This window comes from Electrona antarctica, assembly GCF_951216825.1.
Source record: "Electrona antarctica genome assembly, chromosome: 16".
In the NCBI taxonomy this organism is placed as follows: Eukaryota; Metazoa; Chordata; class Actinopteri; order Myctophiformes; family Myctophidae; genus Electrona; species Electrona antarctica.
Window position 1 is genome coordinate 17,583,080 of NC_136797.1, and position 27,119 is coordinate 17,610,198.

The following is a 27,119-nucleotide window of genomic DNA, read 5'->3' on the forward strand; positions in this document are numbered from 1 at the left end:
AGCCTTTTCTCTTTAAAGTCATTAAATAATGGAATAATCTGAACCTGTACAGATTACCATATTTTCTCCCGTGAGGCAAAAAAGAAAGCAACCAGTCTCGTCAGCGTTCATTTTCATATTTGTTTTCATTAATCTGAGTGTGTACAGTATGTGTTGCCTATAGGTGGTGTTTGTCTTGTTGTATTCTGCTTTGTATTTAGTCCAGCTGTGTGCGTGTGTGCGCGCGTGCATGGTGTTTTTTTCTAATGATGGTAGAGAGCACTGTCTAACACGCAGGAATCTCCTGTAGGTGTTTGATTGTGTTGAAATCGTGAAGGCCATAGCATTATGACTCATATAATGTTCATACTCGTCATCAAACTATCCGTGACCCTCCATCGTCGTGCCCTGAGGGAGCTTTGTCATCATGGCAGAGACCACTCCCATCATGGAAGAGACCACTCCCATCATGGAAGTGACCACTCCCATCATGGAAGAGACCACTCCCATCATGGAAGAGACCACTCCCATCATGGAAGAGACCACTCCCATCATGGAAGTGACCACTCCCATCATGGAAGAGACCACTCCCATCATGGAAGAGACCACTCCCATCATGGAAGAGACCACTCCCATCATGGAAGAGACCACTCCCATCATGGAAGAGACCACTCCCATCAGGACAGATGGAAGAGACCACTCCCATCAGGACAGATGGAAGAGACCATTCCCATCAGGACAGATGGAAGAGACCACTCCCATCAGGACAGATGGAAGAGACCACTCCCATCAGGACAGATGGAAGAGACCACTCCCATCAGGACAGATGGAAGAGACCACTCCCATCAGGACAGATGGAAGAGACCACTCCCATCAGGACAGATGGAAGAGACCATTCCCATCAGGACAGATGGGAGAGACCACTCCCATCAGGACAGATGGAAGAGACCATTCCCATCAGGACAGATGCGTTTCATAATAGGATAAAGGTGATCACTCAGAATGACCTTGTATTGATTTGCAGTGACCCTTCCCTCTAAAAAGAGAGAAGTGACCAAACTATGCCAGGAAATTCCCCCCACGGAGCCACCGGACCCCCCTCACTCACTGCTAACCCATTTAAGACTGAGACCAGATTCTACAAATGCCTTCTAAAGTGCTCAAACTATTCCATGTCAAGGAGCCCCAAGATTATATGTATTTGGCCGCCGACCCACATCTGAAAATATGTTGTTCCAGGGACCTCTCAGAAGCAAAGATTTGAGTTAAAAACGTTCGCTGCGAAAGAAATATTCAAAGATTTGTGCCACATTTTCACGATTTTTCAAAAATAGCAGATCTTCAAGCTCGTAGCGCGGCACTCGGTGCCGCGCTACGAGCTTGTAGATCTGCTATTTTTCAATAGCTAAAGTGTAACATAAATGCTTAAAACACCAAAAGGGGTTCCCGCCGTGAATGGATTTAGTGCCAGGCATCATCGTGGCGTGTACCGCTTCCTTAGAGTATGCCACACATCATCATGATGCACTCACTCGCACATACTTGTGCATAATATGGTGAAAGATGACTCATCAGACCACATCACTTTTGGCTTTTTGCACCGCCGAAGTCTCGGATGTGAATTTGTCTTTGTAACGAGGGCTTTATGCACCGCAATCCTACCGTAACATCCCTCTCTAGGCGTCGATGCGCTGTCCTTAATGCTGACACGGTATGATCATGGTCTCCCATTGACATTCTCAGTCACCTGAACATCAGCATTTTTATTACATGCCATAGAGCATGATGTCTAAAACCCACATAAACCCTATTTACCACATTCTCAAGGGCCTAATAATAATACAAGGTCCCTTCCTGTTTTCACTCTTCACTAAATATCTTTGCAGAAAATAGTCGATCTTGCTACTTTTGCTATTTTGGGCTATTTCTTTGCTGAATTCTAACCCCAGGACAGGACTTATAGGGTTTATTAGTTGCAGGATGCATGCATTACACCTGTACAGTTGGAGGCCATCGATATTGTCCTTTTCTTTTTGCTGAGGTTTGCGTGATCTGCGCAAAAGGACAGTTAACCCATTTTGGGGCGGGAACCCCTTTTGGTGTTTTAAACATTATGTTATAATTTAGCTATTGAAAAATAGCAGATCTACAAGCTCATAGCGCGCCACCGAGTGGCGCGCTACGAGCTTGTAGGTCTGCTATTTTTGAAAAATCGTGAAAATATTTATTTCAGAAAACTGGAGGATTTAGAAGGATTTTTTTTAAATTTTGAGGTCAGGCCTAAATGGGTCAAATGATAAGGGACAATATCGGTGGCACCCAACTGTAAGCATCTGTATTCATTATCTTTCCTCACTGATTTAGTCAGGCTTTTCCTTTACTCTGTCGCCAGTCTGTACAGTGTGTTGTTCCACGTTGTCATATTTTGATTTGTGTCAAAGTCAAACTGCTGAATTTCATCTTTGAATTTCTTGCCCTCCTCCCCATACATGGACAAGTGCCAAAGTGCCAAAATGGCAGTACTGTAGATTGCGTAATGTAATGAGGCTCGCTGAGCGAGACTAGCCATTAAAGGAGAATTCCATACTAAAAGGCTTTCTTACCTTTTCTTTGTAGTTGTTACATCCCCACCAAAGAGGTCCAGGTGTTATTTTGTGCAAAAGCTCCTTGGCTATTCCCCCTACCATAAGACCTACATTAATTGCATTGAATTGAATGGGAATTGAATGGGGCTATGGGGTGTTGTGCTAATTCGCTTATTTCCATCGCTCAAAATTATAATTTTTGTTTATATATCCTTTCTTCATAATGTAAATAATATCCCAAGCGGCACACTTTACTACTTATTTCGATGGAAATAAGCAAATTAGTACAACACCCCATAGCCCCATTCAATTCCCATTCCATTCAATGCAATTCATTGAGGGCTTATGGTAGGGGAAATAGCCAATAAGGAGTTTTTGCACAAAAGAACACCTGGACCTCTTTGGTGGGGACGTAACGACTACAAAGAAAGGTAAAAAAGCCTTCTAGCATGGAATTCTCCTTTAAATCCGGTGCACCCCCACCCAGAGAATCCCTGGGCACCACGTTTTCAACACTGGCTACAATGACTGTGCTGCAACTGTATCATAAGCTGGAAATATGTGACACGTTTGGCAAAATAGACATGCAATAGGCCGTCCTGTAGCATGAAAACAGAGAGAGAATACAGAGGAGAGTGAAAGAGTGAATGTAAAAACTGCTACAAACATGCAAGTGACTGGAATTCTGGATCTGCTACTGTACATACTGTATCTTACTCGCACAAGAGACTGATATTCTGCATCTTTGATATTTCCTTTTGTGACTTTTTTCCTCATTTTGTTTCTTTCTCTGTTCTTATGACAACACATTTGGAGCTTGTACTATCTGAAAATATTTCATACCTCTGATCTCGTGATAAGAAAAACAGATGCAGCAGTGTTGAAAGAGCGCTCTCATGCTGTAAGATGAGCGGTGTGTGTACTGGAGATGTTATGAAAACAAGTGGTTCTCTATAAAACCTCTACAATGTCCCTCGAGAAAACATAATACAAAACAGGTGGTTAGAATGCTGGCCAATTTAGAGCTAGGTTTGCCATAAACCCACAAAGGTGTTGAGGAGGAGGCAGAAACGCAGGTATCAGTTGACTGGTAAAGCGTATTTCTCAATGAAACATTCAAGGGCGTATTATTTCCAGGCATTATGACTATCAACAAAACTGGAAGTGGAAATGTTGGCATACAGGTGGTACTTTAGAAGACGCTGTGAGGTCACCGAAATCACTGGGGTTCTTCCTTCTTCATTCTTCAGGGAGCATGAATATACAGGTTTCACGTAGCCTGGATCCAGCCCATAGACCCTGCCCACTCTGAGTGGACTGCGTCTCTTGCTCACGCAGGACGCAGCTTCAGTCTGAGGCTAGGTTTCACGCTAATGCACCCATTCAATGTTTCTATAATTGTGTGCAAGTTGAAAATGTGGCTATAGCTAGAGGAAAGTCCATGGCATCACCACACTCTTTCCAGGGAACATGAAGGGGCACAATGATCAATGGTAATCTATCTAGCCAATGGATTTTAAGATCACTTAAATGGTCAGCATTTCTTCATATCTGCATAATCTAGGTTTGATCCACGGCGCCTCCTGGCATTGTGTCCTTGAGCAAGATAAAAATGCAGACGGTAATGATTTGCATCTGAAAGTGAAGTGACAAAAAATCTCTTGGGCTTTCCCTTTTTTCTGCAGGATTTATATGGACCAGACTGAAATGTAATGAGGACAAGTAATTTGTTGCAAACCTACATTCAGGTTTCTCCACTTTCTGTATGTGCCAAGATCCAAGTGCATTACTTAGAGCCACATACCCTTTTGTTTTATGCCAAAACCATTTTTGCCAACGATCTCCCCCTCCTTGTACAAACTACGGAGGGTGGAGAAAGTGACAGAAATTATTTTAAGGTGCCATCAGTGAGATATGGATGGAGCCCGCACACCATAGGTATAAGAAAAGACGTTCTTTATTGAAAAGTCTGACAACGTTTCGATCTATCCGATCTTCATCAGGTCATGTGAACATACACAAAAGTTTGTACTTTTATATTCAGGGAGTGCCCCCATCAACCAATCACAACACCACATTTTGGTGCCCCTCCCATCACTACAGGTGTGACTCGTCACCCCTGAGTGAGTGGGTGGGGACCCAGACAATGATGTGAAAATAAACTGTTGTGCAACAATTAAAAACAATTTAAAACCAATTTAAAAAAACATACATATATATATATATATATATATTTATACTCATTTCACCAGTACATCAAAATAAAGATCTCACAAATCCTACTAGGTCTGTGGGCTTTTACATTTACAATGTTTTTCCTTTTGTGTGATTGGTTGATGGGGGCACTCCCTGAATATAAAAGTACAAACTTTTGTGTATGTTCACATGACCTGATGAAGATCGGATAGATCGAAACGTTGTCAGACTTTTCAATAAAGAACGTCTTTTCTTATACCTATGGTGTGCGGGCTCCATCCATATCCTACTGAAGTTTCTTTAGCCCAGCACCCAACCTGTTGATGTGCGTGTTCTACGTCCGCTCTAGTTATTATATTTATACAGCACTCGACTAACGGGAATCCGTCGGCGTCTTCCAAACAAGCCACAGCAGCTCAAAAAGAGTGACGATCCAAAAAGAAGGCCAGCAGCTAGTAGCTGCTAAACCAGCCTACTACAGCCTACAATGCTGAACCCTGAACAAACTATGGATCCACCGGGGCCAGAAGCTCAGCAGGAGCACCTTACCAAGACGTTCGAATTCACGGAGGAAGACTATTCCCGTATTATGGTAAAAGACTCTTTATTTGATAATGGGACTGATGTGAGTGACGAACTCTTTAGAAAACTGAAAAAAGTATACAACAAAGAGATTCGATCACATCTTCACACAGTGTCCCTCAGTGATCATTTACGGAAGAAATATATTCCAAAATCCCTCAGAATAAAACTAGTGCCTACAATTGGCAGAGAAAACCCAGCCTTCTGTGACCAGTGGTGCCAGATTCTGAACAAGTGTTCATTCGACTTAATGGCCCTAGTCATTCAAGAAGCATCTGAACAATTGAAATCAACTCGAGATGAAATTACAAATATTCAGACAGAAGTGGAAAAGCAATACCCGGGCCGAGACAACCCTGTATTTGTTGACCTGGAGAACAAGCTCACGCAGTTCAGAACTAGCTTTGAGAAGGAAACCAAAGCCATAAAAATCAAGAAGTTTCAAAAAGTCGTGGAGGACTATAAACTCTCCATTGTTTACCCGTGGAGGCAGGAGAACCAGCAAACAGACCCTCCCAACCCACAGAACCGGTACCAAGACGTCAGAGGACATCCCAGACAGAACGACCTTCCCACAGCCTCCAGTATGTCATCGTTGGACAGCGAAGGAGGTGACGGCCCAGATCGGGATTCCGGGGGGAGCATGTCTTCCTCAGCAGCGACAGCATCCTCTTCCTCTTTTTTAGGACAAAGAGGGGGAAGGGGCAGAGGCGCCCCTCACAGACACAACACACAGAGAAGAGGAGCAAGAAATGCCGGAGAGGGAAGAAATCAGGAGCCAAGACAATACTGGACCCGCAACTACACCCGCAACCGGATGTGAGCGTGATCAACCTATCTCAACGTACCATCAGTACAGAATGTGAGTTGGCTTTATCAAAAGGGCTAAATTTTGTACCCACCACCCAATGTAACTCCTTTGAAACCAAAATTGATTTTGAAAAGTTCTTTCGCAGCCTAAGACTCAGAGAATTTTTTAGTTCCAACGACAGGGGGCATTTTAAACCTCCAGAGATAACGACAGATAGACCGGCAGGGGCCCCAACACAGGAAAGAGAACATCTCACGCCCTTTAGGCCTAAGTCTACTTTTTGTCCTCCGAGATATAGAAACCAGTCTTTAGATACGTATTGCAGACTTGTAGAAAGAGATGTCACCAACATTATGAGTAAAAGCAGGGAATATAAGGTGTACAACAACCTCCCAAAATCCCAGAGAGAAGCTTTATCAGAACTTAAATGTGATACCACAGTAGTGATTAAACCAGCAGACAAAGGGGGCGCGATATGTATTCTAAATCGCACTGATTATGAAAAGGAAATACATAATCAACTGGCCAATACTATCTTTTATGAAAAATTGAATAGAGACCCCACCCCTGTCTTCAAAAAAGAAATTGACGAAACATTAAAAACTTTATTTGAAAGTGGGGAGACCACGAAGAAAGAGTATGAGTACATGAAAGTAGATCATCCTGTTATGCCTGTTTTCTATACTCTGCCCAAAATCCATAAAAGATTGGATAACCCACCGGGGAGACCTATAGTCTCAGCCATAGATTCTCTTACTGAAAAGATTTCGAGCTTTGTTGATTATTTTCTAAAACCATATGCCACTGCTTTACCGTCATATGTACGTGACTCTATGGATATGATTAATATCTTGAAATCCATCCATGATCTAGATCAAAACAACTATGTCCTTGTAACAATGGACATAGAAAGTTTGTTTACCAATGTTGACCACCAGGGGGGGTTGGAAGCCCTCACACATTTCCTTAGTCAAAGAGACCCTGATGTTCTACCCAGTACCAAGTGTATTAGGGAGCTGGCTGAAATAGTTTTGAAGAAAAATGTCTTCATGTTTCAAGATACTCACTATGTTCAGCGTAAGGGGACCTCCATGGGAAGCAAAATGAGCCCCCAATTCAGTTCCCTCTATGTTGCACTGTTTGAGGAAAAGTTTGTGTCTAACACAGAAAATCCTTTTCAAAAACACATTAAACTATGGAAACGCTATGTAGATGATGTATTCTTGATATGGCAAGGTCCTGAGAACACTCTTATGGAGTTCTTTACCTATTTGAACAGTTGTCATGAACACCTAAAATTTACTATCTGTCATGACCTGCAGGAAATCAATTTTCTGGATATACTCATAAAGAGAAAGGGTAATGGGTTTGCCACTGACCTCTACAGAAAGAAAACAGACAAGTGTTCCTATCTACAGGCCGATTCCTTCCACCCTACTCATCTAAAGAAAAGTCTACCAATCAGCCAGTATAGTCGGATCCGCAGAATCTGCAGCGATGAGGCTGTTTTCAAAAAACAAGCAGACGAACTAGATTTGAGATTTAGGCAAAAGGGCTACCCAGAACAGTGGATAAAATCAGCCAGAGACAAGTATATGGATATCACGCAGGAAGAGTGTCTCACAAAAAGACAGGCAAAACCAACTGACACTAGTACATGTTGTTTCCTGCAGTACTCTCCTGTGGGTAAGGAACTTGAGAGCATAATTAAAAAACATTGGCATATAGTAAGCACAGACCCACAAGTAGGGAAGGTGTTCAAAGATTCCCCTAGGGTGGTATACAAACGTCCTCCAAATTTGAGAAATTTATTGGTGAAATCAGATCTACTCCCCTAAGAAAGGGTACTTTTCTAGATGTCCCAGATGGGAATTATAGATGTGGAGCCTGCACACAGTGTAATTTCACCACTAAGTGCACCACCTATAACCATCCTCACACAGGGAAGAAAATAAAAATTAGAGGGCTCATTACCTGCAATCAAAACAATGTTTGTGATCTAATTCATGTCCTTGTGGTCTCGCCTATGTAGGAAAAACCACCAGAGCTCTCAAACGAGGATTGCTGAACACCGGAGCAACATACGTACCAGGGATCAACGCAGTCCAGTGGCCTTACATTTTGCTGAAGCTCAACATAGTGTCTCCTCCCTGAGATACATTGGCATTAGAACATGTAAAAACTCCAAGAAGGGGAGGGGTAACATTGATAACCTCTTACTAAGAAGAGAAAGTTACCACATTCATACTCTTCAAACCATGATGCCGAGGGGCTTAAACCAGGAAGATGAAATTAGACATTTTCTGTAGAAAACTATTTTTGGGTTTGCTTGGAGTGAAGCTCTACTTCTCCAACTGACTTTATTTAAAAAATTTAAAAAGTAAAATATGGTTCTAAAATATATTTTTCTAAAATATATTTTTCTAAGCTTCAAAAGGTGGCCTCCTGCGTTGAACAAATCCAACCTGGTACATATGTTGTAGCATGCTTTTCGTAGCAGTAGTTTTCCTTTGTTGTTTTTCATGATTGTTCTTCATTTTTTTTCTTGTTTCACACAAAAGGAAAAACATTGTAAATGTAAAAGCCCACAGACCTAGTAGATTTGTGAGCTCTTTATTTTGATGTACTGGTGAAATGAGTATAAATATATATATATATATATATATGTATGTTTTTTTAAATTGGTTTTAATTGTTTTTAATTGTTGCACAACAGTTTATTTTCACATCATTGTCTGGGTCCCCACCCACTCACTCAGGGGTGACGAGTCACACCTGTAGTGATGGGAGGGGCACCAAAATGTGGTGTTGTGATTGTTGATGGGGGCACTCCCTGAATATAAAAGTACAAACTTTTGTGTATGTTCACATGACCTGATGAAGATCGGATAGATCGAAACGTTGTCAGACTTTTCAATAAAGAACGTCTTTTCTTATACCTATGGTGTGCGGGCTCCATCCATATCCTACTGAAGTTTCTTTAGCCCAGCACCCAACCTGGTTGATGTGCGTGTTCTACGTCCGCTCTAAGGTGCCACAGTGGACAAAGTGATGAAAATAGACAGTAAATGGCAGGTAAATGACAAGTAGGGGAGTTATGGTTGGAGAAATTCCTGCCCTGACATTAAATCCAGCAAGATAGCTGGAATAACTGACAATACAAGATACAGAGATATTTGTTGGCATCAGAAACGCTGATAACGCTGGCAGGAGGAAATGGTAGAGGGGAGGGGGGTTGTTGTAGGAAATGCTGGCTGGGCGGTTTGAACTCGTCCAGCGTGAGACTGTGCAGCAGGAACCAGGTGTTGACTTGTCACCAGGAATTGACAAGTTCAGAGACAGTATGGCAGCTGGTGGCAGGTAGGATGTCTGGCCTGTCAACCAACAGATTTGTCGGATGTTCTGCCCCAGCCTGGGATCAAACCAGAACGGAGGTTGTAGGGGCAAGTGGAATATTGAAAACGGGGTGGACAAGCCATTAGAGCCACTGTCCCGTTCATTAAAAGGTCCCGGGTTAATCCCTGCCTTGTGTCCTTGATCAAGGACATGGAATGCACGTCGGTCTGGATAGGAGGCAGCTTGAACTACGTGACTGCAATGTAAATGTAGATTACACTTACCACCAATACGCGGAAAGAAAAGTGGCTGTCCCCTGTGCAAATATAATAGGCGGGCGCCATTTAAAGTAAATCAACAAAAATATAGGTGACACTTTGAAGAGGTGTGTGTGTGTGTGTGTGTGGGGGGGGGGGGGGGGGGGGGGGTGATTGGCAATTATATTACCACAAGCAGCTTGCCATTGTTATTGTGCTAACAAGCCTATCAACATTTCAGGTTTTGGTACCCAGCATCATGATGGTTATAGGCTCTCTCTTTCTCTCCCTCCCCTCTGCCTCTCTTTCTTTCTCTCTCTCCCTCCCCCCCCCCCCCCCCCCCCCCCCCCTTCTCTCTCACTCATCCTCTCTGCCTGGTCTAGTATTGCCTGGAAACGATATCTGTTTCACCAGTCCACAATAACTGTTTCTGATAGCATTCTAGGCGAGAAATAGCCCAGACAGACACAATTGCTCAATACCGATTCATGTCACATTTTATTTACAATGACTGAAGTTTTCTTAACAGTGTTCAGGAGTAGTATAGTGTAGTCCGTCATGACACATTCATGGCAGGGACAATTCTTTCTGGCCAATCTGTGGTCTGCCATGTGAATGTGTTACCTTTCGGTATCGTATATAGACTCATTTTGAACCTTGACCGAGGTGATAAAAAGTACCAGGTGAGAGATACTTTTTGCCTAATAGAAAAGAAAAAAGTCTAGTAGAGCTGTGACAAGTTCGGCCTGAAAAAAGAGCCCAATAAAAGCCCTGCTAGCAGGGTTTTAGGGGCTGTGCTATTCCTTACACTCAACTGTAAATAGCTGAAGAGTAGTGGTGCTAGAGGAAAAGGCCATGAGGCACAGAAAGCATTAGGGGTTCATCTTGCTAGTCAGTATATTATGACATTATGAGATGTGTGTGTGCGGAGATGACATTTTGGCCCCAGGGTGGTGCTGTAGGAAATGTCATGGGTCAGGGTTCATCTTCCAGGGAGCACGTATGCACTCAGCAAGTGTCAGGGCAATCTGCCCTTTAGATTTAGAGAAAACCACCTCCCGTCTGCAAGTAGAATGTTTTGGCCTAAGGGGGGTGCTAGAGGAAAGGCCACGGAGGGTCACCAAAAGCAGTAGTTCATTGGAGTTTATTCATGCCGAGCACAATTTGCACAATTTGCCCATTATTTATCATCTTAAAATGTGCCCATTTTAAGATGTTCATTGTTACTTGGGTGGTGGATCGACATATGGATAGATGTGGATGGATGGACTCCTCCCTTGTCATATTTTTGATGGGCGCTAGCACCTCCAACGTCTGGCTTTTGAAATTACTTTATATGGCAGCCAAGTCTATGGACTTTTAATGTTTGTTTACAGCACCTTAAACAAACATTTGGCCTACCAGGCGCCCCTCACTTCACACATGTGTGACTTTTGTATTTGTTATTGTCAGTGTAGGCTATATATACTTACACGATCCCCCTCAAAGCATCACTAAAGTGCTCTCGCTGCCTGTGAGCGAACGTTGAACGTTTAATCTGTTGTGTGTTTACTGTCTGCTCCATATACTTAAAAATGCTGTTTGTTTATTTGTTTATTAAAAGGGGTTCCCATTTAAGCTGCTGCCAATGCAACCAGCTACGCACAGTAGTCCTCCTGCGGTCTAGAATCCAGGCCCGGTGCCAGCAGAGCATCAGTGAGGGGGCTTTTGAAAAACGAAAGGGGGTGACATAACACAAAGTATTCCACGTAAAACAACAACAACATGCAGCCTCTTGTGGCATGCATGTGCATGTGCAAATACAATCCATGATAATTCGCTCAGATTGTTTAATGTCATGTCAAAACGTGAAATTAACAAGCACAGATATATCCTATTTACTTATACCAGTAAGGGGCCCTGAGGGCGATGACGCGCTGAAACAGGTCTGGGAATGCCCATATTTGGACCCTTTTTTCTCTCTACGTTTACGGGTCAGGCAGGGCGTAAAATGTGTGCTAATTAGTAAGGCCAGGCGGGGCCTCGGGCCAGCCTAGTTATGGCCCAGGTAGGGCCAGGCCTTAATTTTCGGGCCTGTTGAGAACTCTATTTTTTTCCGGCTGCTGGCCGCGGCTGCGCTAATGACTTTGGGGCGGACCCGTCTAGAGTTTGAATGGACAGGTATCAGTCAAAAGGGAGACATCGACGAGGAAGGATGGGTGGGGAGGGATCAACATATGGAATGTCAGAACAGGTCAGCTCCATATATGGAGATCTAAGGGTTTGAGGTCAGATCAACATGGTGTCCGTGAGGCCAGATGTAGAGTTGCTGGCTAGCATCCATATATGCATTTTTTTAACATATGTTTATTGATATTTCTTTACAACATAGTAATTTCAAAGCTATTATTCACATATATTTCCCCCCCCACATCCCCATGGCAGCACAAACACCATATATGCAGATCTAGGTGATGATCCAGTCTTCTCCACGTATGCCTATCCAGGGTTTGATGAGGTCAGTGTCGCGATCTTCATATATGGAGACGGCCATATATGGAGCATGTCACGAGGCGTGACGGACATGACATGCAGGTTTTCATATGGTAAACTGTGACCTATGGTCACAATAACCTAGCCCTAGAATGACAGATACCATTTCTTTCCTTCCACTTTCTTTCCTTCCATTTTACTGGATGAGACCGAACATCTTAAAACGTGAATATCTCTTGATCTAAATCAATCCGTCCAATTCTAATCAAAGATTATGTTTTTGACGGCCCATCGCGGTCCCGTCACTAGTCGCGTTAGAATTAATCATACCTCCCGTTGTTGTCGATCACCTCTGGGGTGTTTTGGCTACATCTAGCTACTTCAGCTACATCCGAGATGGCGCCTAGTGCATCGCTAAATGTGCTCCGTTGCTGCAAATCGCTGGGCGCTCTGATTTAATGGTCCTAAATACCCCCGGGCGTTCGAGGTGTTAACATTCAGTACATGCTGTATGAAGGTGTCATAATGTGTCTCCAGTTCCAATCTGCTGCCGAGCCATTGCAACGACGCTATGAGATAACAAATCGGCATCACAATATACATAAAGTACGGTTCAGAATGTCTCCATTTCACGTACATGGTTTCAAAATGTTGTGAAAATAGCAGATCTATTTTCAAATAGACAACGTAGGGCTGAAGTGGTTCTTGCATGTTTTGTAATACTGTAAGCAGTTACTTTACACCACTGTAAATGGGTATACAACCTTCTGGAATCCTGGGACTACAGTTATGCACAGAGCCTATCATTGTCATCAGAGCAGTGCTGTGTTGGTGTAACTTGGAGAGAAGTAAAAACGTTATTACATAGATTATGAAATAGCTGTATTCCAACTTTAGTTATTAGTACACAGTTAGTATACTGTGTAAATTCATACACACAGCAGTAGACTGTGGTGCTGAACGCTTTTGGGAACAATAATTTAATACAATGTTATCAATAACATGGCTTATTTCAGCTGAATAATATGCGTTTTTAAGTGTCTTGAAGGTTTCTGGTAGCTATACTTGACATGAATACTGTATGTGAAGTTGTGAACCAAGGCTGTAACAAAGTCTAGTGTAAAACAGACCTGTATGGATTGAAATTGCAACAGGTACTTCATAAAACCATTGACACAACCTTTCACTTACAGGTCAGACACTTGTAGAAATCTATTCCATTTCACCAAACCTATTGATATATTTCAAAATGTACAGTATACATTACAGATTGTATCTATAATTCGAACAACACCTGCATAATTTCAACCTGTCTGTTTACATGGTGCGTGCGTGCGTGCGTGCCTGCCTGCCTGCCTGCCTGCCTGCCTGCGTGCGTGCGTGCGTGCGTGCGTGCGTGCGTGCGTGCGTGCGTGCGTGCGTGCGTGCGTGCGTGCGTGCGTGCGTGCGTGCGTGCGTGCGTGCGTGCGCACAGTCTGTACACTGCTGCCCAGACATTATGCCATTAAGCCAGGGAGAAGGGCTGATAAGCTTGCCCACCAGACTGAGGAAGCTGATGGAGAGTGCATGGCTGGGAAGACAGACAGATAGACAGACAGACAGACAGACAGACAGACAGACAGACAGACAGACAGACAGACACTGACAGACACTGACTGACAGACACTGACTGACAGACACTGACAGACAGACACAGACAGACAGACACAGACAGACAGACACAGACAGACAGACACAGACAGACACAGACAGACAGACAGACACAGACAGACAGACAGACACAGACAGACAGACACAGACAGACAGACACACACAGACAGACAGACACAGACAGACAGACAGACAGAGAAAGAGAATGCATGATATAGCAAGAGAGATGACAGACAGGGAGATGGAGAGGGTGAGAGAATGAAACCTCTTGGACTGAAAGAAGCAGACAGATTGGGGGAGAGGAGAGGAAGATAGTTTCTCTTAATCGTATAGTGGCAACACCTGGAGACGCTCAGATGACCTACAGGGGGTAGCTAGGGGCCATAAAGATAAGATACTGCCAGGGAACATCTAATTTGGCTTATCTTAATCATATTTTGTTTCCACCATTGACAATCCTTGACAGGAATCTTGTTTTTACACATAATCTTTTGGCCCACAGACTTCTAAAGACTAATAATAAGGCTATGTAATGAATGACTCGGCAGAGGTCTTAAATATTCACTGCCACATTAAAAGTTAATGTTCCCTGCTTGGTAGAAGTGGGCATTGATTTATCAAGGAAGAACACCATGGATGAAGTTATTCTTACAATTCTGAAACAGTTTGTCCAGTTTGGGAAGATAGATTAACAATGCAGACAAAATGTCATTACTTTGACTAAGTAAGTCGATTTTAAGTATCCTACTTATATACTTCTTATGAGGTAAGGAGATTAGCACAACTAATACCGACTATAGGAGCTGTAGTAGTTGTGTTAAAACTAGACAGCTATGCCTGCACTAACAAGCTCACTGCTCAAAAGACACGATCAACGCTCAAAACTCTAATCAGGGAGTGTGTGCGTGCGTGCACGTGCGTGTGTGTACGTGCGTGTGTGTCCCCAAATTGGTAAGCTCTTGTTTTGAAAGATTTGTCATTTTATTTGACATGTCTTTGCAAGGCAAGGGAAGTTTATTCAAAGTGTCAATTAAAAGTGAGATTCCACAGTGATTGGGGTTGACACAGATGGAACATAATGAAAAGACAGAGAAATGGGGTGTCATGTGGACTAATGCCTATCACACTTCAGGTCCTTGAAATTAAAAAGGTTGAGAATCGGTGTATTAGATAATAGATGAGACAGCTTTGGCGTAACCTCCAACTTTTTAGATTAGAAGTTACGGTACGTATGAGACCTTATAGTGATCATCATTAGTTGCCTTCCACAACACTGTGTGGAACCGCGCGTGATGGAGAGTGTGGGGTCATTTGTTATTGTGTGCATTCATTTATCAACCGCACGCACGCACGCGCACACACATACACACTATCATTTATCAACACAACCCCATACACATGCAATCGTTTATCAAGTCAGAACTGACAGTCAGACGCACGCACGCACGCACGCACGCACGCACGCACGCACGCACGCACGCACGCACGCACGCACACACGAGCACACGAGCACACGAGCACACGCACGCACGTACGACCACCCGCACATGCACACATGCACACAGTATAGCTAAAACAAAACTTCCAATAACTGACCTTTTCTTATCATTGTGTGAAAGGAACTTTTTGTTTTATTTACATTGACCGTATCATCATTATTCTGGGGGGGGCAAGAAGCAAGACGCGATATGAAATGAGTTTAATCTGCAACACAATGTTATGTCCCTGTTTCATCTCTTTCTCCGCTAAGGGGTCCTTGGCCTAGAAAGACCTCACCTAGTATAATGATAGATGATTTGACCTGCTTTGCACAAAGACCACTAGGGTACTCGGGTAACTAACTACTGGTTGACTGAATGGTTTACTGCTGTGGTTCAAAATGCTGTCCAGGAAAACTAAAGTTGAAAAAGTTAAAAATCTGAATAATCTTTGTTGTCACATCAAGGGTTTACAGCTGTAATGAAGTGGGTGATTATTTTTTTGTTTTGTTTTGAGTCAGATATTCATTGCCCGCAACAAGTGACTATGCCAAAAGAATACAGCACCAAATGACAAATATGAGAAATGACAAAAACAAACAAGTTTGCAGGGTGACACAGAATGACTATGAGAGAGAGAGAGAGAGAGAGTATATCTCATATATTCCCCAAAAGCCGGAGACTCCTGTCAATGCCAGCAATATTATTGCCCATAATAACTGCCGTGTCAAAATCACACTGCTGAGGGTGAAATCATCAATGCATGCATGGTGGTGGTGGCTGAGCTGGTGTGCCCCGAGAAAGATCCTTTGCATGTTCAGCAGAAAATCTCTACGAGGCAGGCTTTCTACATAATGAACATGAACAAATCCGCACTGCACTCGGCAGTTGGCACATAGATATCTAAATTACATGGAAATTACAAGTTGCCCCAGGAATGTGACGGGCTGGTTAAAGCCAATAAACCTCAGGTGTCTGGAAGAGCGAGAAATGAGTCACTCACTGTTGACTGCACTGTGACATGTAAGAAAAATGCTTCATGAAATATTGTGGTTCATATCGTTTAGAAAGGGTGACAAAAAACAAGAAATAGTATGGTTTTTTTTGCCCCATCTACGGGGAAGCCTACATGCATTTCATACATGGTCAATTCAATTTTATTAAATCACAATAAGTTGTCTCAAGACACTTTACATGTAGAGCAATAAGGACCGACAGAGATCCCAGATCATCCCACCCACAGCAAGCAATCTTGCGACAGTGGTAACAAAAAAACTCCCCCTTAGGAAGAAACGTCAAGCATAACCCGACTCTGGGGTGGTCCGGCCATGTTCTAGGCTTCGCCCTACTAGTCTTGTTAAAATGCCATTCCTGCTCCTCAGCTTCAAAGACAGATAATTTCTTCCATCATTTTGGTAACTATTGCCCTTTTGTTGAGTGGAAGGGAGTCATGTTTTCCAGTGAGCCAAAGGTGGATGTTATGTAATGTGTCACAGCAGGGGCCTTGGGGATAATAGAAGAGGAATTTACAGAGGATGCTGCGCAAACAAAACTGTACAAATTTGAAAATATCCGGAGCTGATAATACAGCTCAGCACTCACTCTCTGGAAGTAAATATCCCATCGACATTCTGTATACGGGACTATCATTAGCCATACTGTCGTGACCATCTATCATAAGATGAGGTTGTGAAATGATGCCATATGTTCCTGTAGAAGCCACATTCCATATGAAATCAACATGTCATGGATAAATACTACAATACCCACAATCCTACAGTGTAATGTGGTCAAAATGGTGGAGTTCGCATCAGCAGCACGGGGGTGAAATCAGCCCTCAAAGGCTTCTGATACATAGTAGGGGTTGGCCCTAGTGCATCCAGCAGCCCAACCCAGTGGTCACTTTGAGTGGCATCGGACATTACTAACCCTACCCTAACCCCAAACCCTATAACCTCAGTCTTAACCAGCCATGTATGACAGACTCCATCGCCTCAGTCTTAACCGGCCACGCCCTAAAACTTTACTTTATCGGAAAAAATAAGTTTGTACAAAAATCTAAGCAGGATTTGAACCCAGGAGGTCTGGATTGACTAAGTATATTGACTAACGAGCCATGCTACGAGCTAGCTGCCAAAATTGGTTTTCAGGTTGTAGTAGAACGCCCAACTCATGTAAAAAGAATAAGCCCCGCCCAGTGGGGAGGGGGAGGGGTGAGGCTTCCCTCCCCATATTTCTGTCAGAAGCCGTTGAGGGCTGATTTTTTTTCTGAAACGTCTATGGAGTAAATTAATCACTTTGGAAAACTTGGCTGTTCAAAAGGTGTCTGTTGGGCTCTGATAGCATGATGTCATTTCCAAGGGTATCGGTTACAAACTGGATGTTCATAAATGTTCAGGGCAACTTTTTCCCTGAACTTTCTTCTTGAGATGAAACCATCTCAAGAACATGGAGTTAGCACTTAACATTTCAAAGTGAGGTTATTGTGTGAGTAGAGTACAGGTGATGTACTGTATAAGCATCTTTATTACATTATGACTTGATTGAACACTTGATTCTGATCAGTTCAGTCAATTCTGTTCTGAATATCAGACGTCTGCTCTTTACATTGCTATGTAAAGAGCAATGTAAAGATAAAAATAAGTACATTAGCACATAAATCAAATATGTCAAATTATTGAGTGAGCAATTATTTTCCAATAAACCCCTTCAGGCTGAAGCAGGACTGATAGAGAGGACAACGTCTGCACTCTTAACACTTGGAATTGATAACAAGCTTCGTTTCACTGCCGGGTTTTTTAGCATAACCTCTCACAGCTTCTCCGCCGTAGGCTGATTTAAAACAGGCTGGCCAGCCTGTCTGCTTGGGTTACAGACTGCTAAAGGGATAGTCTTGTAGACGTGGCGTTGGCGGAAAGCATTTCGAGAGCGAGGTGACACACGAAATAGAAATTTCACAAAGGTCACATCACTACCTGCAGGTATACCGGTATTAAAATGGTGTGAATCTGCTTGTGATAAAGTGATGTCCACATTTCCTATGAATCGGAAAATGTCCCTTTCAAAAGCCGCATCGGTTTGCTGATGTTAGTAACATGCGTGCACACTCGCAAGCGTGCGTGCGTGCGAGCGCACACTCTGGTATCTGACACCTTCAGACAGCCAGTAGCATGGCTCAGTGAGAGAGATGGCGTGATCACTGAACCATGGGCTGTCTGACGCTGTCTCTCTCTCACACACACACACACACACACACACACACACACACACACACACACACACACACACACACACACACACACACACACACACACACACACACACACACACACACACACACACACACACACACACACACACACACACACCTCTCCATCTGGCACTAAGACCACTAATATAACACCTTCTTTTATGCTACACTGCTACTGTTAATAACAACAACAATAAACATGGGAAAAGTAATGTGTTTTTCACAGCACATGAATGGAAAATGCATGATAGCGGATTCCCTCATGTAAACCTGTGCAGTTTGCAGATAACTTGACTAAATTATTTATTTTTTTATCTCTGAGGTTCGCATAATAATATTTATGACGTGTGTGTGTGTGTTCAAGGTTCAATTTTATTGTGTGTGTGCGGGTGCGTGTGTGTGTGTGTGTGTGTGCGTGCGTGTGCGGATGTGTGTGTGTGGGGGTGTGTGACAGACCATAAGAGATAAGGAGTTTGAGACAGATTGGTCTCGGTGAATACAAAAAAGGACACTCTAGTGGCGTATAATAACTCCCCAGCCGTAAACTCCCATTTAAGTGACAAAATGGGATTATTGGCAATACAAACCAAAACATCTATTTTGTAGCCTAGCCTTACATTGGCTGGTTCAGCCTTGATATCTCCTGCTGTACACTTAGTCAGCAAAATGGCAGGACTTGATGAATCTGTAATGCTAACAGGTATAAAGAGAGATTGATAGTATTGCTAGCATGCTATCTGTACCCTGCAAATACCCAGATGGCCCAAGTGAATCCACGGATGACTCAATTTATCTCCCCGAACCACCCTCCCCTACCTGCCGTGTTCCCCTTCTCTCGTCTGAGTCCTCTCTCTATCCGTCTTCCACTCTCTTCGCAGTTCCTTCCAGTTGTCCCCCCACCCAAAATCTTTTATTTAGTTTTACATTCTCTTCACACTGCAATCCCTCACCTTTGAATTACTTATTTGTTGTCCTGTTGAGGTGCTATAATGTCAGGAGCTACGAACTTACTAAAACCAAACTACAGAAGTCTGCTAGGAGACTTATAGCCATTTAGCCACACAAATGCATCGAATTGGGTCATTTTTCTGCCTTCTAGTGGCATGGATCTAAGCCAGATATGCCGTCATATGCCCAAAACTAGCTTTAGCTGATAGTACTAATTTTGATGATTGAATTGATGCATTTTTATGATTTTGAAGGGCCATGTGACCTTTCCTCTGGCACCACCCGTAGGTCAAAATCTCTACTTGCACTTTTAGTATCTAATTTCTTCTTGTTCTTCTTTAGCCCAACAAATGAGAGCAGGACAGTTAGTTCAAACCACACCTAGTAGTTTAGCCCCCTCTCTCTTTAGTTCAAACCACACCTAGTAGTTTAGCCCCCTCTCTCTTTAGTTCAAACCACACCTAGTAGTTTAGCCCCCTCTCTCTTTCTGATTGAACTCTTGCCACTTCAGCAGAATGTATGCTTGGAGATGAAAAAAAAAAAACGTGCAAATTTGAGAATTGAATTAAAATTATCCTCAATGTGCTCATTTTGTTAAAATGAATAAGGCATTGGCCTTATTGTAATTCATTTTCGAATCAGCTTCCATTCTTCTCCATCCAACCCTCTCTCAGGTTTCTATCCAACACATCGTTCGAGGGCCAGAGTGGCTTCGTGTCCAAGGACGAGCGGAGCCAGAATGTCATGTCGGAGGCCCACCACTTTATCTGGTCCCTGCAGCTGGACCCGCTGGGCCAGCCGACCTGGACACGGCTCGGCCGCTGGCGGCAGGGCAAGGTCCTGATGGACCACAGGGTCTGGCCCAGCCACCAGGGGTCCGGCGGCGGCGGGGACTGGCGCAAAGCCCGGCTCCACATGCGGGTCGTCACGCTGGTCGAGCACCCGTTCGTCTTCACGCGGGACGTGGACGCCGACGGGCTGTGCCCGGCGGGCACCCTGTGCCTGGACCCGCTCACCAACGAGACATCGGTCCTGCAGGTAGGGCCGCTCACAATGTGGGACAATTAATTGTCACACAAGTAATTGCGATTAACGATTTAAATGTGTTTTTGGGCATTGGAAATTGGAACATTATTGAATAGAAATTACAATTCCGTTCGTAAAAAGTAATAAGTGGACAGGGCAGATATGACAAATAACTGAAATATACCCATATATTACAAGCTTACAACGCGTCACAAAGTAACGCGGGGTAAGCTTGTAGATCTGCCATTTCTGTATGTATGAAAATGTTTCAACATGGACAGGATTATGATGATTAATCGCGATTACCTCAAATAACTGCGATTAGGCGATGTAATAATGTCATAGTTGTGACAACAACCCTTCTATCTGCAGGGCTACTTCCAGAACCTCAGGGGGCCCAACTCCACCGTGCCGACAGGGCTCAAGAAGTGCTGCTATGGCTACTGCATCGACCTGCTGGAGAAGCTGGCCGAGGATATGGGCTTCACCTACGACCTCTACATCGTCGGAGACGGCAAGTACGGCGGCTACAAGAACGGCCGCTGGACAGGGCTGGTGGGCGACCTGCTCAGCGGCGCCGCTCACCTGGCCCTGACGTCCTTCAGCATCAACTCTGCCAGGAGTCAGGTCATCGACTTCACCTCTCCCTTCTTCTCCACCAGCTTGGGCATTCTGGTACAGTACCTCTCTGCCACACACACACACACGCACGCACGCACGCACGCACGCACGCACGCACGCACGTTCTCTCTCTCTCTCTCTCTCTCTCTCATCCCCATCTCCTTTGCTTTGCTCCCCTTCTTTCGGTGTTGCTGTCTGTTCCTCTCTTTATCTCACTCTCTCCCCCTTTCTCCATCCCCATCTCTTTCTCTCTCTCTCTCTCTCTCTCTCTCTTCCCCTTTCAGACACCACCAGTCTTTCTTTGTACCCTCTCGTTATCTTTCTCTTACCTTTGCATTCTCTTTTGTGTGGGTCCGACTTCTGTTATTTTTTTATTCCTCTCAGCTCTCAATGACATCACATCACCTTCTTTTCCATGGCGCTGTGGTCCAGACTTATATGGTTCGGCTGTTCGGGTTCAGCAAGCCACGCATTATTAGATTCCAATGCACATTTTTATCTTAATGAGAACGGAATTGAGAGCATGCAGCTTTCCCTGCGTGAACTTATTAACTCGGTCACAGCATTGATTTCTCATGAGGGAGTTTGTCTATATCAGAAGTATGTGGAAAACGAGGAAGAATAGGGTGCAGGGGCTGGCGTCGGTTGATCCCCTGTTGATGGCAAAGGGGTTAATGGCAGCTCACATCAAAGTAGGGCTTTCACTTCTAGTGATTTTTACTAGTTGCCTAGTTTACTAGTCGACTAGTAATTTAACTAGTTGTTTAACTAGGCCTACCTATATGTAAAAAAAACTTCTTTTTTTTGTACATTTAAAAACTGTACATTGGCGACTATAACTATAATCTAGCTGATCTTGAGGCTAGGATTTACTAGTGGACTAGTTGAATAGTCGACTAGTTGCTTAAAGCCCTACATCAAAGTAGAGAATGCCTACTACAGCCTGGTGGGGGACACTAAGGGGTTTGTGCAGGTGTGTAGGAGAGAGTCATTCCCAATAAATTAAGTAAATTATGCAATTAGAAATATAACTAACAGAAACCAACTCCACTATTTATTGAAATCATTCATAATTACTTGACAGATCCCCATTCTTGTCAGATCCTCACATCATTTTTAACAGATTTCAAGTCTCTCTGTCATCTGCAAAGTGTGATTGTTAATAAAATGACCTTGTTTCAATTATGTTTGTATCACCAGTCAATCAAAGGTTATGACTTTAGCTGCTTACACCGCACAAGAGTGAGAGTGAGTGAGTGAGTGAGAGAGTGAGAGAGTGAGAGAGAGAGAGAGATTAGGCGATTTGAGGTCATTTATTATTATTGCCATTTTATTAAAAAGTCAAAAAGCCTCCTGTATGTATTTGAGTAAAAATATAGCCAGAGTAGTAATTCATTAGGAATTTAAACATGGATGACATGCGTTTTGTGGCAGCGTTGCTGTCCACGGTGCGTAAGGGACGGGGTCCATAGGTGTAGTCTAGGAGCTATATACTGTGATTATTGTGTACATTATGTCACAAGAGTGCAGTGTGCTTTGGCTTCTGAAATGAGCCTCCAAATGGCAGAGGCTGCTACTGTGTGCACAATGCAGCAATTTTTGTTCTTGGGTTGTTGTAGTTTTTTTGTGAGCAATTTTGAAAATTCCATTTTTGTTGTAATGGGATCCGCACCCTTGGTCTAGAGGTGATATGGTGGGGTCAAGACACAGAAGTGGGAGAGAAGAAAGATTAGGTTGCAGGAAAAGTGACACATTACTGAGTCTAGTTGAGCCCTATGTTTTAAGGCTGTAAACTATAACACAAGCTACCCTGAACATTCCAACCGTTGTGAACCCCTCGAAAAGACATCAATCACAGAAACGGCTGTTAGCTTGCTAGCCAGTGTTGTTTTTGGCAGCACATTTCTATTTTAGTTTAGTCATAGTCTTTGGACTGAAACTTCATTTAGTTTTAGTCACATTTTAGTCACCTGGAATGTCTTAGTGTTAGTCTAGTTTTAGTCGACTAAATGTCATAAGATTTTAGTCGACTAAATCCACAGTTGATTTAGTCGACTAAAATGTATTTTGGCGGGCCTTGATGCCGTCGTAATGAGTGTTTTTACTTTTTACACTTGCTGAAAATAGTTGATCTACAAGCTCACAACGCGTCGCAACGCAACGCGTTGTGGGCTTGTAGATCAGCTATTTTCAGCATGCAACCAAGTGTAAAATGACTTCTACTGGATCTCTTGTCCACTAGTCCCTAACTAAACATTTTAGTCTAGTTTTTATTTGTCGACGAAATTGTCAGTATATTTAGTCTTAGTTTTGTCATCGTAGCTTAGTTTTCATTTAGTTTCCATTTGTTTTTGTCAGTGAAAAAAAGGTAGTCGATGAGCATTTTTCGTCTTAGTTTTAGTCGACGAAAACAACACTGTTGCTAGCGAGCTGAACTGTCCAAAAGGGTGAGGGTCAAAAACTGTCCATATTTGTATTCTTTATTACTTGAACAGATAGTTTTCTCTAGACTCACTCTGAGTCTACCCTTTGCCTAGTGGTGTACACACAGCTGACCTATTTAGACTGTTGAAACGATCAATAACCAACATAAAGGTTGTCCCATCCTGTTTATATATTTTCCAGGTGCGTACCCGTGACACAGCAGCACCCATCGGGGCCTTCATGTGGCCTCTCCACTGGTCCATGTGGCTTGGCATCTTCGTCGCCCTCCATGTCACCGCCGTCTTCCTCACCCTGTACGAGTGGACCAGCCCCTTTGGCATGACGCCCCGCGGGCGCAACCGGAACCGCGTGTTCTCCTTCTCCTCGGCGCTCAACGTGTGCTACGCCATCCTCTTTGGGCGCACCGTAGCCATCAAACCCCCCAAGTGCTGGACGGGGCGCCTGCTGATGAACCTCTGGGCCATTTTCTGCCTGTTCTGTCTGTCGACCTACACCGCTAACCTGGCTGCTGTTATGGTCGGGGAGAAGACCTTCGAGGAGCTGTCGGGGATACATGATCCCAAGGTAAGAAACAGGACTAGATATAGCTATAGGCTATAGCCACCCAGTTTTTCTTTCTTTCTTATTTTGTGCACAGTGCAAACATTTTAACTACTGGATTGTTAAACATTCAATTCCCAAGGCACACTCTTTTTTCCCACTTTTTTTTTGGCACTGCCCAACAAAACAAAGCATGCCGCACAGTGTACAGAACCGTGGGCTGAGGACCACAATGTCACAATAATAACAACAAAAGTGTTCTCCTGTGCTATTCTCAAGTGCTATTTTAATCATTTGGTACAAAAATAACAAACCATAACATAATGCATTGTGTCTAACGACAGGACTAGACTAGAAGTACAACTGTAAGCTGTACTGTAGGCCTATGTGTAGGTGAGAAAGCACCAGGGTCAAATGAACCGGTTGTAGACTGTCAGTAGGTCATGATCATTTGGCTCGTCTCGTCTGTGTGTCTGAGATCTGTATGTCTATCGATCTGATAGTATTTAGCTGAAAAAGCCCGGTCTTGCTTTCTAAAGCAAGGTCTGCTGAAAATTTAATAATAATTCAATAATATTTTTTTGGAAAGCCTTTTAAACTATTTAGATTTGATCCTTAATTATGCCACCGTTTTCAGCTTGTGGTTGATGTGAGGGGATTAATACTGTAAGTGTTCAGACTTCAGAGAGTTGGTGACCTATTTAAAGACATTTTTGTTTACTACGAATTTGACGGGACGGTGTAGAGAGATAGAAAAGGGGGAGAAAGATGGATAGACATGACTGTATCTTCTTGGATGAAAGGGGCATCGTAACAATATGAAACCACACTTTCAAATTTAAACCTTTTGGAAATGCTCTACTGAGTGGAATTCTTTGAAGACGCTGTTAGTGCAGCAAAACGCTGCACTGACTTCAGAACTTCCTGCATCAGTGTCAGCATGCTTATCACAAAGACTCACAGGAGTCTGTTATGCTATATTATACAAGATATTGTTGCTGTAGCCTATGTCCAAAAGCATCCCTTTGTCATCTATAACTATAAATGCACCAAGTCTCTGTGTGCGTCTGTACGTCTGTAATCCACGTAACTCGAGAAGCGTTCGCCCCACCGACTTCAAATTCGACACACGCGTTCCACACCACCACAGGGAGTGCAGGGCCCGGTGTCAAGGTCAAGGTCAAGGTTGTCTTAATTTGCCTCCCTAAGGAGAAATTTGTCTTGGAGTCACAGCTCCATACAAATGACATATACACATTCACAGAAGGAAAAGAAAAAAACACCATGAAGCACACCAACATAAAAAACTGAGATATTGCACACATTCCCTTGATAAAGTGCAACTAGTCAATAGGGTGCATCTAGTCAGTTATGGTTGCTGCCATTCGGCAATCTCTCATCAGCATTTTGATTGACAGGGGAACAAATGCGTGTTTAAATCTATTCTACACACACTACCGGATGGCATTAGCTCGTACTCTCGGTTCAATACATGCAAAGGGTCAGATACAATATTCTGAGCTTGTCTTACCACTGTTAGTTCAAAAATCGGAACCGCCCAAAAAGGCCTCTGCCCGGCCTCTGGACCGTGCCCCTGCCCAAGGGTCATATATGGAGCCTGGTCTGTTCTGACCTCACAACACTCCATATTTGGGCATGCCTGACATCCGGCATTCATTTCCAACTTGCATCGTTCCAAGTAGGCCAGTGCCCAACGGGCGAGTCTTGAGTCCGTCAGATAGCGGTTGTCCAGAACCAGAACCAGAAGACATCTGCATAGACTCCATATTTGGGCATGCCTGACAAAGAACTCCATATATAGGCATAAAAGGGACACGGACATAATAACTGGGTGGGGCATTCATTTTCAACTTGCATTGTTCCAAGTAGGCCAGTGCCCAACGGGCACCGCTCTAGTTATTATTAATGCAGTGCTTCTTCTCAACCTTTTCAGGCCGTGCCCCCCCCCCCCCACCCCCCCCCCCCCCCCCCACCCCCCGCCCCCCCCCCCCCCCCCCCCCCCCCCCCCAAAAGTAATGATATTTGAACTTGGGACCCCACACCCTGATAAGCACATGGAATGTAGCAGTTGATGCATCAAATCTTGTACGGTATTAATTAAACTGTGCCTTTTCATAGCTTTGTTTAACTTGATTCCCCACCGTAAGTTTTTATAGTGTAGTTTGTTGATTACGTTTGATGCAAAAAGTACTTAAATGCCACTTCACTGTCATCTGGGAACCCACAGGTTGCGAACCACTGCCTAGTGTACTAACATTGTGGTACTAACAATAATATGGACATAATACTGTATGTCTAATGTTGTATGTTGTTTCTTCACTGTTTGTTGCTGTTTTAGTGCTGCTGTAAAACTACTTGCGCCCATCGGAGATAACAAAGTTTTTCCTTACCATATTGATATTAGGCTTATTTGTTGTTAAGATAAATGCATGCTGCTGGAAGGAAATGTAATTAGTCAATATATAAAAAAGGAAAAAAACACTAAATAGCTGAGTCAGCTAAATAAGTGTTCTAGAAACTCCTTCTAATGCAGCAGCAAGAGCTTGGCTACAAAACATGATTTGATTTGAAGGCTTGAAATCAAAACGGTAATGCTTCAACTACAGCCTTTGCATCCATTCCATTCATCGTGTGCTGTTGCAGCAGACTTTCACCTATACAACGCATTACATTCAGGCAAATGAATGCATACAACAATGTAGCGATGCACTCAAAGCATATTATGATACACCACATCTTTTGTTTGTTTGTTGGTTTGTTTGTGTTTCTGTCGCAGCTTCACCACCCCTCACAGGGTTTCCGCTTTGCCACCGTGAAGGAGAGCAGCGCAGAGGACTACCTCAAAAAGAGCTTCCCCGAGATGCACGAGTACATGAGGCGCTACAATGTTCCCGCCACGCCTGACGGGATAGATCAGCTTAAG

At 43.5% G+C, this 27,119-nt stretch overlaps 1 protein-coding gene across 1 annotated transcript in view; it reads left to right on the forward strand.

Annotated features, from left to right (window-relative positions):
• Nucleotides 1-27,119, forward strand: part of LOC306939196 (glutamate receptor ionotropic, NMDA 3A-like) — a 92,181-nt gene that overhangs the window by 25,794 nt on the left and 39,268 nt on the right. Inside the window, exons 3-6 of the mRNA XM_079523737.1 lie at nucleotides 20,218-20,581; nucleotides 20,942-21,244; nucleotides 23,816-24,199; nucleotides 26,973-27,118. Of these exons, the coding sequence (XP_079379863.1) occupies nucleotides 20,218-20,581; nucleotides 20,942-21,244; nucleotides 23,816-24,199; nucleotides 26,973-27,118 (1,197 nt within the window). The remainder of the gene's footprint in view (nucleotides 1-20,217; nucleotides 20,582-20,941; nucleotides 21,245-23,815; nucleotides 24,200-26,972; nucleotide 27,119) is intronic.